Source organism: Somniosus microcephalus, chromosome 6 (genome assembly GCF_052327205.1).
Source record: "Somniosus microcephalus isolate GS21.2 chromosome 6, FLI_Smic_1.0, whole genome shotgun sequence".
Lineage (NCBI taxonomy): Eukaryota > Metazoa > Chordata > Chondrichthyes > Squaliformes > Somniosidae > Somniosus > Somniosus microcephalus.
The window spans coordinates 3,619,841-3,636,211 of record NC_140992.1 but is presented as its reverse complement, the minus strand read 5'-3'; the positions used below and the strand labels follow the sequence as shown (position 1 = coordinate 3,636,211).

General features: G+C 51.3%; 1 protein-coding gene across 1 annotated transcript in view; it reads left to right on the top strand.

Moving 5' to 3' along the window:
• LOC147115372 (prolyl 3-hydroxylase 2-like) overlaps positions 1 to 14,289 on the top strand; it is a 271,320-nt gene extending 257,031 nt beyond the window's left edge. The window contains 3 exon segments of the mRNA XM_085989637.1: positions 6,550 to 6,606; positions 6,608 to 6,691; positions 8,041 to 14,289. Of these exon segments, the coding sequence (XP_085845763.1) occupies positions 6,550 to 6,606; positions 6,608 to 6,691; positions 8,041 to 8,133 (234 nt within the window). The 3' untranslated portion in view covers positions 8,134 to 14,289.
• The last annotated feature ends 2,082 nt before the right edge of the window (positions 14,290 to 16,371 follow it).

Sequence of the window (16,371 nt, the reverse complement as noted above, 5' to 3'; positions counted from 1 at the left end):
CTAGTGAGATGGTACAGCAGTTCAAGTTTAATTCAAGGAACAGGAAAGAGGAAGAGAATGTAATGGACTATGTAGCGGTGTTGTGTAAATTAGCACAAGATTGCAATTATGGGAACAATCTGAAGGAAATGCTGCGAGATAGGCTAGTTTGCGGAATTATGGACGACCGAATGCAGCGTAGATTATTATCCGAGACTGGGCTTACTTATGAAAAAGCATTGGAACTTGCTCAAGCCATAGAGCCAGTGAACCGAGATGTAAAAGAAATACAGGGTTCAGACAGGGCTAATGCTATGCAAGTTGCAGGTCAGGTTGTTGTGCACAAGTTGAACATGTGTCAGAAACCATAATGTGAGCATGTGAAGGCATGTTATAGATGCAAGGGCGATCACCTGGCGAGTGAATGCCGGTTTCTGGAGGAAAAGTGCTACAAGTGTGGGAAACAAGGACACATAAAACAAGCTTGCAGGGTGAAACCAACAGTGGAGGAATCCAAACTAAAAGGGGGAGGACAGCAAAACCAAGGGAGAGAAGTGAAAAAACATGGAGCACACCACATCAGCGGGGAAGCTGAGGAAGAAGAGGACATGTTCATAATGTATAGCATGTTAGAGAACATTCCAAAAGTGGCTCCTATCACATTGCAACTGACAGTAAATGACTCTAAGGTGAACTTTGAAGTGGATACAGGGTGCGGCGTGACCATAATGAACAAGGCAGAGTACTCAAAATTGTGGAACCGTGCAAAAGTTCCAGAGTTAAAACCTTGCTCCCTGCATCTTAAAACATATACAGGTGAACGAGTAGCGACATTAGGTACAGCTAAGGTAACTGTGCAACACAGGGACACAGTGGAACAGCTACCTGTAGTTATAGTATCGGGTACCGGACCAAACCTGTTAGGTCGGGGCTGGATAAAAGAACTTAAATTAGACTGGGGAGAGCAGTACATCAAATAGATGCGGGCAAACAGTTGACTTTGCAAGAAGTGTTGAGTGAACATGAGAATGTGTTCAAGGAGGAACTTGGCACATTTAATGGCCCCCAGCTAAGATTTATGTAAACAAGGAGGCACCACCAAGGTTTTTTAAACAACGACCTGTGCCTTATGCCATGAAGCCAAAGGTAGAGGCTGAGCTTGACCGTCTATTGAGAGAGAACATACTGGAGCCAGTGAAATGTTCAGCATGGGCAGCTCCCATAGTACCTGTTTTAAAACCGGACAATTCGGTAAGACTCTGTGGAGACTATAAATTGACAGTCAATCGGGCGTCCAAACTAGAGCAGTATCCGATTCCCAAAACAGAGGATCTCTTTGCAAACCTGGCTGGAGGAAAGAAATTCACAAAGTTGGATATGAGTCATGCCTACTTGCAGATTACACTGGATGACAACTCAAAGAAGTATGTCACCATAAATACACACAATGGCTTGTTTACATATAACTGCTTACCGTTTGGTGTCTCATCTAGTCCAGCTATCTTCCAGAAGATAATCGAAGGTGTACTGCAAGGGATTCCACATGTTTCCATCTATCTGGATGACATTCTGGTGCTGGGAAGAACCGACCAGGAGCATCTGAGCACTCTGAGAGAGGTACTACAGAGATTGGAGAGGGCAGGGTTCCGGCTCAAGAGGAGTAAGTGCACTTTCCTGGGGAATGAGGCAGTGTTCCTGGGACACAGAGTGGACGCCACCGGGCTCCATCCACTCAAGGAGAAGGTACAAGCACTGCAGGACGCCCCTGCTCCTACAAATGTGGCTGAGTTAAAAGCTTACCTGGGACTGCTGAACTATTATAACAGATTTTTACCAAACTTGTCAACTGTGTTAGCACCTCTTCACAAACTACTGCACAAGGAGACACAGTGGCAGTGGGGAGAGGAGCAGGGGGTTTCATTTGAACAGTCCAAGAAACTGATGCTGTCGTCGGATGTGCTGGTTCACTACAATGCAGAAAAAGACATCATTCTCTCGTGACGCTTCACCTTATGGGGTGGGGGCAGTTCTTTCACACTGCATGGAAGATGGAACTGAAAGACCAATAGGGTTTATGTCCCGAACTCTAACACCAGCGGAAAAAAACTATTCCCAGTTAGACAAAGAGGGGTTAGCAGTAATGTTTGGGTTACAGAGGTTCCACAAGTACATATATGGCAGGAAGTTCACCATATGCACCGATCATAAACCTCTTCTCTCTCTTTTCAATGAAATGAAAGCAGTTCCACAGATGGTGTCACCCCGGATCCAGAGGTGGGCAGTGACGTTGAGGGCATGAGTATGTCATTGTCTACAAGGTGGGCAAGTACCATGGGAACGCAGATGCCTTGAGTCGTCTTCCACTGCCAGGCACACCTATCCGTGCAGCTCCAGAGGACAGAGTTTTGATGTTGGAGGACACCGACACGGCACTTGTGACTGCAGAGCAAGTAAGAACATGGACAGGTAAAGATCCAGTACTGTCTAGAGTTCGAGAATATGTGGTGAGGGGATGGCCACAGCATCCGGAAGGGGCTGACTTCACACCCTACAGTGTCAGGAAAACAGAGCTGAGTGTGCAGGATGGTTGTGTGTTGTGGGGAGCACGAGTGATTATTCCACAGCCAGCATGACAGTCTATCCTAGAGCAACTACATCAGTGTCATCCTGGGGTCTCGTGTATGAAAGCCTTGGCTAGGAGTTACTTGTGGTGGCCAAAGCTAGATGAGGAGATAGAAAATCTAGTCAAGACATGCAGCACTTGTCAGGAACACCGGAAGGCACCAGCAGCGGCTCCTCTCCACCCCTGGGAGTGGCCGGATAAACCATGGAGAAGACTGCACTTAGATTATGCGGGTCCATTCATGGGGAAGATGTTCCTCATAATCATTGATGCACATTCCAAATGGATGGATGTTTATCCTGTAAATTCTGCTTCCGCCACTACTACTATAGACTGCCTGCATCGGAACTTCAGTAATCAAGGGCTACCGGAGATCGTGGTGAGTGACAATGCCACTTGTTTTGTGAGTACAGAGACAAAAGAGTTCTTGAGAAAAAATGGCATACTGCAGGTGACCTCGGCTCCATATCATCCGTCCTCGAATGGACTTGCGGAGAGAGCCGTACAAACATTTAAAGAGATGATGAAAAAAAGTGCAGAAGGGAGTTTAGCAGCCAAAGTGTCACGGGTTCTGTTCAGCTACAGAATAACACCTCAATCCACCACAGGACTCTCTCCTGCTGAGATGCTATTAGGCCATAGACTACGCTCCACTCTTGACCTCGTCCACCCCGACCTAAAAAGGAAAATGGAAAACAGACAAAACAAACAAAAAGGGAACCATGACAAAAGAACAAAGAGCCAAAGTTTTGGGGAAGGAGATGCGGTCCTTACCAGGAATTTCAGTTATGGACCAAAGTGGATTCCTGGCTTCACAGACTCAATGACAGGTCCAGTATCATACAAGGTCATGTTGGGAGATGGTAGGGTAGTACACAGACATGTAGATCAGATACTTCCCAGACAAGGGGAAATTGAAATGAAGGTTCCAGATGCAATGACTGAAGACAGGGTTGCCCCCAGTTATCAAAGTGCATCTGTGGTGCCATGGAAGGAGTGCAGCGAAGATTCACCAGGCTGATACCTGGGATGGCAGGAATGACGTATGAGGAGAGATTGTGTCGATTGGGCTTATACTTACTGGAGTTTAGAAGATTGAGAGGGGATCTCATCGAAACCTATAAAATTCTGTCAGGCCTGGACAGACTAGATGCAGGAAGGATGTTTATGATGGCCGGGGAGTCCAGAACCAGGGGTCATAGTCTAAGGATAAGGGGTAAGCCATTTAGGACTGAAATGAGGAGGAATTTCTTCACCCAGAGAGTGGTGAACCTGTGGAATTCTCTGCCACAGAGGGCGGTGGAGGCCAGTTCATTAAATATATTCAAGAAAGAGTTGGATATATTTCTTAAGGCTAAAGGGATCAAGGGATATGGGGAGAAGGCAGGGACAGGGTACTGAGTTTGGATGATCAGCCATGATCTCATTGAATGGCGGAGCAGGCTCGAAGGGCCGAATGGCCTACTCCTGCTCCTATCTTCTATGTTTCAAGAGGAAACCATGGTTGCAGAGTCAGATACTCTGAGCACTGCTCAGGAGCAGTTGGTGGCTTCACCACCAACAAGCAGGGACTTTACTGTTAGATGTTCACAAAGGCCTCGCAAGCCACCAGAGAGATTGATACTGAACTGTTAGATTCGTCAAGTATGCAACATGATGAATGGAGACTCCTTATGTGACCCTCAGGCATGGTTGTTTGTTAAGAAATTCATACTGAAATCTTAAGGGGGGAGGGATATAGTAATCTGGGATGTTATGATTAAGGTTATCCACCAGGTGGTGCTGTAGCCAATGCTGTGGGAAGGTCAGAGGTTTGCTTCCTGTCAAGGTCAGCAAAAGGTGAAATGCCAGGATGCAGGCATGATGTTTGTTACTCTGTTTGTTAATAAAGTACTCGTGCTAATTCTACGATATCGCCTCTTCGAGTCCTTGTCTCACGACATGGATTTATCACAGTAACCATTCCTTGCAGAATGGGCATATAATTGGCAAATTAAGTTCAACACAGATAAATGTGAGGTATTACATTTTGGTAGGAAGAATAGGGAGGTCACTTATCACTTGGTGGGTGCGAGTCTCGGTGGGGTAGAGGAACAAAGGGATCTCGGAGTACAAATACACAAATTACTAAACGTTGCGACACAGGTTAGCAAGGCCATAAAAAAAGCAAGGTTTATTTCTGGAGGAATTGAATTAAAAAGTAGGGAAGTTATGCTAATCCTGTATTGAACCTTGGTTAGACCACACTTAGAGTTACAAGGATGATACCAGAAATGCGAGGGTATACATGCAGGCAGGTGCAGCAGGTGGTTAAGAAGGCAAATGGTATGTTGGCCTTTGTAGCGAGAGGGTTTGAGTACAGGAACAAGGATGTCTTGCTGCAGTTGTACAGGGCCTTGGTGAGACCACATCTCGAGTATTGTGTGCAGTTTTGGTCGCCTTATCTGAGGAAGAATGTTCTTGCCATGGAGGGAGTTCAGCGAAGATTCACCAGACTGATACCTGGGATGGCAGGAATGACGTATGAGGAGAGATTGTGTCGATTGGGCTTAAACTCGCTGGAGTTTAGAAGAATGAGAGGGGATCTCATTGAAACTTATAAAATTCTGACAGGACTGGACAGACTAGATGCAGGAAGGATATTCCCGATGGTCAGGGAGTCCAGAACCAGGGTCACAGTCTAAGGATAAGGGGTAAGCCATTTAGGACAGAAATGAGGAGGAATTTCTTCACCCAGAGAGTGGTGAACCTGTGGCATTCTCTACCACAAAAGGCAGTTGAGGCCAATTCATTAAATATATTCAAGAAGGAGTTGGATATATCTCTTAAGGCTAAAGGGATCAAGGGATATGGGGAGAAGGCAGGGACAGGGTACTGAATTTGGATGATCAGTCATGATCTCATTGAATGCTGGAGCAGGCTCGAGTGGCCGAATGGCCTACTCCTGCTCCTATCTTCTGTGTTTCTATGCATATCAGGAAAGGATGAACAGGCTGGGCCTCTTTTCTCTTGAAGAATGAAGGCTGAGGGGTGACCTAATAGAGGTCTTTAAAATTATGAAAGGTTTTGATCGAGTGGATACAGAGAGAGTGTTTCCACTTGTGGGGAAGAGCAAAACTAGAGGCCATCAATATAAGATAGTCACCAAGAAATCAAATAGGGAATTCAGGAGAAACTTCTTTACTCAGAGAGTGGGGAGAATGTGGAACTCGCTCCCACAGGGAGTGGTTGAGGCGAATAGTATCGATGCATTTAAGGGGAGGCTGGACAAGCACATGAGGGAGAAGGGAATTGAGGGTTATGCTGATAGATTTAGATGAGGAAAGATGGGAGGAGGCTCGAGTGGAACATAAACACCGGCATGGACTGGTTGGGCCGAATGGCCTGTTTCTGTGCCGTATATCTGATGTAATCCTGTGTGATTCTATGACTCTCTCCTCCCTCACTCACTCTCTCTCCTCTCTCCCTCACTCTCTCCCTCTCCCTCCCTCTCTCTCCTCCCTCTCCCTTTCTCTCTCTTCCCTCTCTCCCTCACTCTCTCTCCCTCCCTCCCTCTCTCTTCCTCCCTCACTCCCTCCCTCTCTCTCTCACACTCTCACTCCCTCCCCCTCTCTCTCCCTCACACTCTCACTCCCTCCCTCTCTCTCTCCCTCACTCCCTCTCCCTCCCTCCCTCTCTCTCACACTCTCACTCCCTCCCTCTCTCTCTCCCTCACTCACTCTCTCCCTCTCCCGCTCCGTGATTGAGATTGTGCTCCTCTCCCTTGCTGTTGCTCTGCTCCCTGAACTCACCTGAATAAAATAATAATCTGTTAGCTTTAAAAGCTGTCTCTTGTTACAGAAAGGGGATGGCTTCTGGGTTGAAGGGAGCAGCCATGTTTGTTGAGGTGTTGTAATTATTGTCGTGCTTTAGACTCTGATTCCCGGTTTGAAATCTCTCTCTCTCAGGCTGCGGTCAAACCGCGGTGTGGTCGAATGGTTGGGTTTTCCTCGGGAGGAGAGAATCCCGCACGGGGTGAAAGCAGTCACCAAGGGCCAGAGATGTGCAGTGGCCTTGTGGTTCACACTGGATCCGCTCTTCAGAGAGGTGGTGAGTCTGTCCGAGTGTCTTATTTAAAATAATTCTTGTTTCTCCGATTCTGTTGTATTCCCTGGAATTTAGACGGTTAAGGGGTGACCAGATCGAACTTTTCAGGACATTAAGGGGGAACTGAGGGGGCAGATAGAGAGAGAAAGGGGGAAAAAACTGGGTTGGTTTGCACCTCTCGTTAGTGCCCCGGGACTCCTGCGAAATTCAGCGGGAGGTTAGTGGCGGTGGTATCCGGTAGTGTCCCACGCCACTGCGCCGCCGGCGATGACATCATCGCCGTGTGCAGCGCCCCGGCCGTAAACTTCCCTTGCGCCCCCTGACCTTTCGCCGGACGATATGTCCGACAGGATCAAGGGGGCGATTTTGTCGTGACGACACAAGTTAAAGGGGCCGGTGCTGGGCGGCCATGTTTATTTTGGCCAACTGCCAGCACCTGCCCCCCCTCGCCTCCTCCTGTGGGGCGCCGGCCACCATCGCTCCTCTCGAGTGCCGGGCTGTTTCCCCAGCACCCCAGCACCATGGTCCAGCAGGCCCACCCCGTGCGCTGCGCTAGGCCCCTCCTCTTTAATCAGGGGAGGAGCTCTGCAACACCGCGCCGCTACGTGCCGAATCACGTGGCGCTGTTGCACGTGGCGCCGTGATATTGAGTTGTAGCACCCCAGGAAGGAGGGGGAAGGCTTCCAGTAGCTCCCCACCTCCTGCTTGGGGCACTACCGCTGAATTCACAGCGGAGGGGCGCAAAAGTAGTGCCCAGCGAGGTGCGCGCCCCTAAATGGGTGCCACCCAATTTATCCCCCAAACTATTTCCGCTGGTTGGGGATTCTCGGACTAGGGGGCATAGTGTAAAAATTAGAGCCAGACCTTTCAGGAGTGAAGTTAGGAAACACTTCTACACACAAAGGGTGGGAGAAGTTTGGAACACTGCCGCAAATGGCAATTGTGTGAGATCAATTGGTACCTCTCAAAGGGGGGGGAGGAGAAGGGGAGGCGGGGGGAGAGGGAAGGGTAGGGGAGGGGGAGGCAGGTGGGGGGAGGGGGAGGTGGGGCAGCGGAGGCAGGGGGGGGGAGAGGGGGAGGCGGGGTTCAGACAATATTCCCTTTAAGCTGTGTTACCGTGCAGCGTTCCCGCGGTCACGAGCAGACGGCGAGACGGCCTTTAAATTGAAAGACCGCGCCTGCGTTGATTTTTGACGGGTTTGAGCAACCCAAGAGGAAATGACGGATCATTGGCCGCGATGCGCCGGTCTTCGAGCTGTGGCGCAGGCTCGGCGGGTTCGTCTGTTCCTGTGGCTCCCCTGGGATTTTCTTGTACATAAAGCCCAAGGTCATTCCCTCCTTTGTCTCCTCAGGAAAGGATCAAAGCCGATGAGGTTGTTGAGTTAATATCCCTCGAACAGCGACTGGAGGACAGAATCATCGTAAACCCACGGGATGAATTGTGAAAAAGTCTTCATTAACGTATTTATTTCATTTTCCCAGCAACCCTTCTAGAATGTTCTAATTTTCTGTACAAACTGTAAATTTAAGTTGTTCAGAGATTCTTTCTAACAGTTGTATTTTTTTCCGAATTGAATTTTGTTGCAAGCTGATAATTGCCTTGTTTTGGAGATCAAGAGTTCTGGGTTTTTTCGGTGTTGTGTTGAACTGGGCCTGGTCATCAGCTGTGTGGTCGACCCAGCACGCAGTAACCCTCAGGGAAAACTAGACCGGGAGAGTGAGCCCAATAACCCAGGACCGAGGGTGAGCCCGATACCCCGGGACAGAGAGTGAGCCCGATACCCCGGGACCGAGAGTGAGCCCGATACCCCGGGACAGAGAGAGTGAGCCCGATACCCCGGGACAGAGAGTGAGCCCGATACCCCAGGACAGAGAGTGAGCCTGATACCCCGGGACAGAGAGAGTGAGCCCGGGACCGAGAGTGAGCCCGATACCCCGGGACAGAGAGTGAGCCCGATACCCCGGACAGAGAGTGAGCCTGATACCCCGGGACAGAGAGAGTGAGCCCGATACCCCGGGACAGAGAGTGAGCCCGATACCCCGGGACAGAGTGTGAGCCCGATACCCCGGGACAGAGAGTGAGCCCAATACCCCGGGACAGAGAGTGAGCCCGATACCCCGGGACAGAGAGTGAGCCCGATACCCCGGGACCGAGAGTGAGCCCGATACCCCGGGACAGAGAGAGTGAGCCCGATACCCCGGGACAGAGAGTGAGCCCGATACCCCAGGACAGAGAGTGAGCCTGATACCCCGGGACAGAGAGAGTGAGCCCGGGACCGAGAGTGAGCCCGATACCCCGGGACAGAGAGTGAGCCCGATACCCCGGGACAGAGAGTGAGCCTGATACCCCGGGACAGAGAGAGTGAGCCCGATACCCCGGGACAGAGAGTGAGCCCGATACCCCGGGACAGAGTGTGAGCCCGATACCCCGGGACAGAGAGTGAGCCCAATACCCCGGGACAGAGAGAGTGAGCCCGATACCCCAGGACAGAGAGTGAGCCCGATACCCCGGGACAGAGAGTGAGCCCGATACCCTGGGACCGAGAGAGTGAGCCCGATACCCCGGGACAGAGGGTGAGCCCGATACCCCGGAACAGAGAGAGTGAGCCCGATACCCCGGGCCAGAGAGTGAGCCCGATACCCCGGGACAGAGAGTGAGCCCGATACCCCGGGACAGAGAGTGAGCCCGATACCCCGGGACAGAGAGTGATCCCGATACCCCGGGACAGAGAGAGTGAGCCCGATACCCTGGGACCGAGAGAGTGAGCCCGATACCCCGGGACAGAGGGTGAGCCCGATACCCCGGAACAGAGAGAGTGAGCCCGATACCCCGGGACAGAGTGAGCCCGATACCCCGGGACAGAGAGAGTGAGCCCGATACCCCGGAACAGAGAGAGTGAGCCCGATACCCCGGGACAGAGGGTGAGCCCGATACCCCGGGACAGAGAGTGAGCCCGATACCCCGGGACAGAGAGTGAGCCCGATACCCCGGGACAGAGAGTGATCCCGATACCCCGGGACAGAGAGAGTGAGCCCGATACCCTGGGACCGAGAGAGTGAGCCCGATACCCCGGGACAGAGGGTGAGCCCGATACCCCGGAACAGAGAGAGTGAGCCCGATACCCCGGGACAGAGTGAGCCCGATACCCCGGGACAGAGAGAGTGAGCCCGATACCCCGGAACAGAGAGAGTGAGCCCGATACCCCGGGACAGAGGGTGAGCCCGATACCCCGGAACAGAGAGAGTGAGCCCGATACCCCGGGCCAGAGAGTGAGCCCGATACCCCGGGACAGAGAGTGAGCCCGATACCCCGGGACAGAGTGTGAGCCCGATACCCCGGGACAGAGTGTGAGCCCGATACCCCGGGACAGAGAGTGATCCCGATACCCCGGGACAGAGAGAGTGAGCCCGATACCCTGGGACCGAGAGAGTGAGCCCGATACCCCGGGACCGAGAGTGAGCCCGATACCCCGGGACCGAGAGTGAGCCCGATACCCCGGGACAGAGAGTGAGCCCGATACCCCGGGACAGAGTGAGCCCGATACCCCGGGACAGTTACCTCCACACGACCCTCTGCCCCTCCCGTTCCACACCAGCCCCACCCTCTGAAGCTGTTAACCAAGTGCTCAGCTGCCAGTGAGCAGAGACTGGCCCTCGGTGGTCGAGTTAGGCTGTGCCCATTCCAGTTAACAAAAGGGATCGACGCCCCCACACTTCTGGGCTGGTGCACTTTTATCGGACGTGTTTCGTGCACCTTCACCTCCGTCCTGTGTCTGCAGAAACTTGTGGAGAATGGGTTTCTGAAAAGGTGATTGAATTTACTTTTAATTGACATAGACATAGACATCGAAGATAGGAGCAGGAGAGCAGAGATCCGTTGCGAATGCGCAGAACCGAGCCACTTTGTACCGTTCACCGCAGCGCTGTGACCTCACGAGGGAACACTGTGCGAAGGGATCAGACTGAAAGGAAACCCCGTGAGCTACAAATGAGTTGGCGGTGAGCAAACGATCCCGCCACTGAGAGCCCTCCAATATTTGCATTCTGTGATCTTCAGGAGTGACCGCCCGTGTTTGAGATGCGGCAGAAGTCCGAGGAATCTCGAGTCCTCTCTAACCCCAGACACCATCCGGCGTTACATCAATTTGTCAATCTCTCAGCTTCTGAATTGGAATGAGTTTGGGCAGCTCGATGCTTTCGGTTGTTTTCCTGGTTCAGTGTTTGTGCAGTGATTCGAGAGCTGGATTGCCACTTTGATGCAATCATGACACGGTGTTGGGACGGTCCTTACCCAGTCTGACCAACAGGTGCCTCCAGAGCCACAGCAATGTGGTCGACTCTTAACTGCCCTGTGAAACGGGAAGCCACAAGGTTAAGGGCAATCAGGGATGGGCAGTAAATGTTGGCCTTGCCAGCGACACCCACATCCCGTGAATGAATAAATCAAACCTCTGGCCGTTGGTTATCTGCAGCCTCTCACATCGCCTGCGAGCCAAGTGGGTGTTGGGCAGATTGAAGCTTATCCTATCACGTGTGTGCGTTTGTACGCACATGTCTGGGAATCTGGCTCCACATTGAGTCCAGATAGCTGGTCTCCATCGTCTGACTGTAAAGGTCCCACAAGAATCGAGTTTGAGTTCACTTCCTCTTCCTCGTGGCTCTGGGCTCTAAAAATGGCCACTCATTCACCAAACTCACTCAGAGGCCACTGGCTCTGGTGTGGGAAATGGAAAAAATAGTCACACGCATTAAGGTCGTCTTCTGAGGCAGGTTGTTAGAGGGAGCTTTACTCTGTATCTAACCTGTACTGTACCTGCCCTGGGAGTGTTTGATGGGACAGTGTAGAGGGAGCTTTACTCTGTATCTAACCTGTACTGTACCTGCCCTGGGAGTGTTTGATGGGACAGTGTAGAGGGAGCTTTACTCTGTATCTAACCCGTGCTGTACCTGCCCTGGGAGTGTTTGATGGGACAGTGTAGAGGGAGCTTTACTCTGTATCTAACCCGTGCTGTACCTGCCCTGGGAGAGTTTGATGGGACAGTGTAGAGGGAGCTTTACTCTGTATGTAACCCGTGCTGTACCTGCCCTGGGAGTGTTTTTAATGGGACAGTGTAGAGGGAGCTTTACTCTGTATCTAACCTGTGCTGTACCTGCCCTGGGAGTGTTTGATGGGACAGTGTAGAGGGAGCTTTACTCTGTATCTAACCTGTGCTGTACTTGTCCTGGGAGTGTTTGATGGGACTGTGTAGAGGGAGCTTTACTCTGTATCTAACCTGTGCTGTCCCTGCCCCGGGAGTGTTTGATGGGACAGTGAGGAGGGAACTTTACTCTGTATCTAACCCGTGCTGTACCTGCCCCAGGAGTGTTTGATGGGACAGTGTAGAGGGAGCTTTACTCTGTATCTAACCCGTGCTGTACCTGCCCTGGGAGTGTTTGATGGGACAGTGTAGAGGGAGCTTTACTCTGTATCTAACCCGTGCTGTGTCTGCCCTGGGAGTGTTTGATGGGACAGTGTAGAGGGAGCTTTACTCTGTATCTAACCCGTGCTGTACCTGCCCTGGGAGTGTTTTTAATGGGACAGTGTAGAGGGAGCTTTACTCTGTATCTAACCCCTGCTGTACCTGCCCTGGGAGTGTTTGATGGGACAGTGTAGAGGGAGCTTTACTCTGTATCTAACCTGTGCTGTACTTGTCCTGGGAGTGTTTGATGGGACTGTGTAGAGGGAGCTTTACTCTGTATCTAACCCGTGCTGTACCTGCCCCAGGAGTGTTTGATGGGACAGTGTAGAGGGAGCTTTACTCTGTATCTAACCCGTGCTGTATCAGCCCTGGGAGTGTTTGATGGGACAGTGTAGAAGGAGCTTTACTCTGCATCTAACCCGTGCTGTACCTGCCCTGCGAGTGTTTGATGGGACAGTGTCGGGGGAGTGTTTGATGGGACAGTGTAGGGGGAGTGTTTGATGGGACAGTGTAGGGGGAAGTGTGTGACGGGACAGTGTAGGGGGAGTGTGTGACGGGACAGTGTAAGGGGAGTGTTTGACGGGACAGTGTAGGGGGAGTGTGTGACGGAACAGTGTAGGGGGATTGTGTGACTGGACAGTGTGACGGGACAGTGTAGAGGGGAGTGTTTGATGGGACAGTGTAGCGGGAGTGTTTGATGGGACAGTGTAGGGGGAGTGTTTGATGGGACAGTGTAGGGGGAGTGTTTGATGGGACACTGTAGGGGGAGTGTTTGACGGGACAGTGTAGGGGGAGTGTTTGATGGGACAGTGTAGGGGGAGTGTTTGATGGGACAGTGTAGGGGGAGTGTGTGATGGAACAGTGTAGGGGGAGTGTGTGACGGGACAGTGTAGGGGGAGTGTTTGATGGGACAGTGTAGGGGGAGTGTGTGATGGAACAGTGTAGGGGGAGTGTGTGACGGGACAGTGTAGGGGGAGTGTTTGAAGGGACTGTGTAGGGGGAGTGTGTGACGGGACAGTGTAGGGGGAGTGTGTGACGGTACAGTGTAGGGGGAGTGTTTGACGGGACAGTGTAGGGGGAGTGTTTGATGGGACAGTGTAGGGGGAGTGTTTGATGGGACAGTGTAGGGGGAGTGTGTGACGGGACAGTGTAGGGGGAGTGTGTGACGGGACAGTGTAGGGGGAGTGTTTGATGGGACAGTGTAGGGGGAGTGTGTGACGGGACAGTGCAGAGGGGGTTTTACTCTGATTTACACACACTCCCCACAGTCTGGGAGTCCACATTCGTCAAGCTGGGCCTTGGGTGCCTGAAGTCCAAACTTTTCCATTTCTCAGCACTGACATCCCTCACCTTAAAGAACAGATGAATCTCACTGTTTAAAAATAATGTATATAACTTTGGAGTGTTTTTGTGGTTTAACTTACTGAGGGTGCTCGTGTGTGTCACACTCTGCTTGGGAAGCAATGCAAGATATTGTGGTTGAAAAAAAACTATTTATAAAATAATTATTTTGTAGATACTATTAAAAATTTATTATTTTTTGCAAAATGATGCATTTGATCTGTGAATTGTGTTGTTTTAGAGAGAGGGTCCTTTCAGAGAGTGCTCAGCACTGCGGCATTTCAACTGCAGTAAGTGCGGAAGCCTGACTCTTTTTGTTGTTTGTTGCCGGGACTGTGTTTAAACACTGCCTCCCTTCAGGACCAGCCATCATGGACTGTGTTTGGAAAGACTGTTGCTATGGCAACGTGGGCTCCAGTGAGAGCCCAGATGGTTGAATGATTGCACATCATGACCCTCACTTTGCAGAAATCTGTGTAGCGACTTTACTTAGCTTGAAAAATGGAAACTGTGACGCTCTCTCCCCTTCGCTGCGCTCTCTCTATTTCCCCCTTTGCTGTCTGTCTCAATCGCTCCGTCTCTCCCTCACTCTATCGATCTCCTTCTGGCTGGTTTCTTTCCTATGTAACTTGCTGATTCTTTTTGCCTTTTCCTAAAGTGTTTTAGCAGCTGGGAGGGGCTGTGATATTGTGTTATATTTTTGAATATATTTTGATGCAATTTTTAAAGAATTACAATTTAAGAATACTCTGTGAAAGGTGAACAAGACTTGAACCTGCAAATAAAATTATTTACAATGCAGCACACGGTGTCCATCTCAATCACACAAGAAGCACGGCTTCGCACTGTGGTCTAACGTTTCATTTGGGCAGGGGGCTGGGAAAGGGTTCTGGTTCCAGGTATTCCACCTGAACAGGGCCCCATTTTAACATCTTATCTGAAAGAATGCACCTCCGACACTGCAGGACTCTCTCAGTACTGCCCCTCCGACAGCGCAGCGCTCCCTCAGTACTGCCCCCCCCCACAGTGCAGCGCTCCCTCAGTACTGCCCCTCCGACAGCGCAGCGCTCCCTCAGTACTGCCCCCCCCCCACAGTGCAGCGCTCCCTCAGTACTGCCCCTCCGACAGTGCGGCGCTCCCTCAGTACTGCCCCTCCGACAGCGCAGCGCTCCCTCAGTACTGCCCCCCCCACAGTGCAGCGCTCCCTCAGTACTGCCCCTCCGACAGTGCGGCGCTCCCTCAGTACTGTCCCTCCGACAGTGCGGCTCTCCCTCAGTACTGCCCCTCCGACAGCGCGGCGCTCCCTCAGTACTGCCCCTCCGACAGTGCAGTGCACTGAAGTGTCGGCCTTCTGACTGAAAGGCGTGAGTGTTACCCACTGAGCAAAGGCTGGCTACAGAAAGGCCCAGGCAAATACACTGAACTATCTGCGAACATTTAACGTTATTAAACTTCTTAAACATTAACAAAGAGCTGACTTCCCTCCTCCGTGTCTCACTTATTAAACTCAGCAAGGGGGTCTGTTGGTGTGTCTGTGAGTCCACAGCTCCAGGTTGGCAGCTTTCTAACTCTCTGCTGCAAACTACAGCAAGTAGCCTGCGCGTTTTAAATAAAACCAGGAATGCTGCAAACAGACAGACCAAATCAATCAGCATCTGAAAGGGAGAGAGTCACAACACTGTGGACAGAAACTGATCTTCTGAATTGGAAGGGACGGACTCACAGGAACAGGTTCGCTCAGCAGTAAACGGGCTTCGTCAGAACCGAAAGCATCAAGAAGGGGTCTCCAGGATCATAACCTCAGCGTCCTGCTGAGATTCCTCTCGTTATGAAGGCCAACATTCCATTTGCCTTCATAACCGCCTGCTGCACCTGCATGCTTACCTTCAGTGACTGGTGCACAAGGACACCCAGGTCTCGTTGCACTTCCCCTTTTCCCAATCTATTGCCGTTCAGATAATAATCTGCCTTCCTGTTTTTGCCACCAAAGTGGATAACCTTGCATTTATCCACATTATACTGCATTTGCCATGCATCTGCCCAATCACCCAACCTGCCCAAATCATACTGGAGTTTCTCGGCATCCTCCTCACAACACACACACGCCCACCATCAGCAAGACCGCCTCCTTCCACCTCCGTATCATAGTCCGACTCCACCTCTGCTCCTCTGCTGCTGAAACCCTCAGCCATGCCTTCTGTAAACTTCAGCTCATCTGAAAGTCTGCTGCCCGTGCCCGTCCCCTTCACCCATCACCCTGTGCTCGCTGACCTACACTGGCTCCCGGTCCAGCAACGCCTCGATTTCAAAATTCTCATCCTTGTTTTCAAATCCCTCCATGGCGCTCTATCTCTCTAACATCCTCCAGCTCCACAACCCTCCGAGATCCTTGTGCTCCTCCAATTCCGTTCTCTTGTGCAGCTCTCACTCCCTTCACTCCACCATAGGCCGTCGTGCCTTCAGCTGCCTGGGCCCTAAGCTCTGGAATTCCCTCCCTAAACCTCTCCGCCTCTCTCCTCCTTTAAGACCTTCCTTCAAACCCACGTCTTTGACCGAGCTTTCGGTCACCTCTCCCAATATCTCCTTATTTCGGTCAGCTTCCATTTTCTTTTGACTAACCTCTGCGAAGAGCTTTGGGTCGTTTTCCTACATTAAAGGCGCTACATAAATGCACAGTCATTGACATCCCAACGCACCTCACAGCCAAGTTACGCAAAGCAAGCTCCCACAAACGGCAACAAAATAACTGAGCAGATAAGCTGTTTTTGGTGGAGGTGGGGACAGAGGGAGGAATGTTGGCCCAGGACACTGTTTACAACTGTTGTCCTGGGATCTTTAAACCAGGTCTACCTGATCCAGTGGAGTTAAAATCTGATCTGAAGG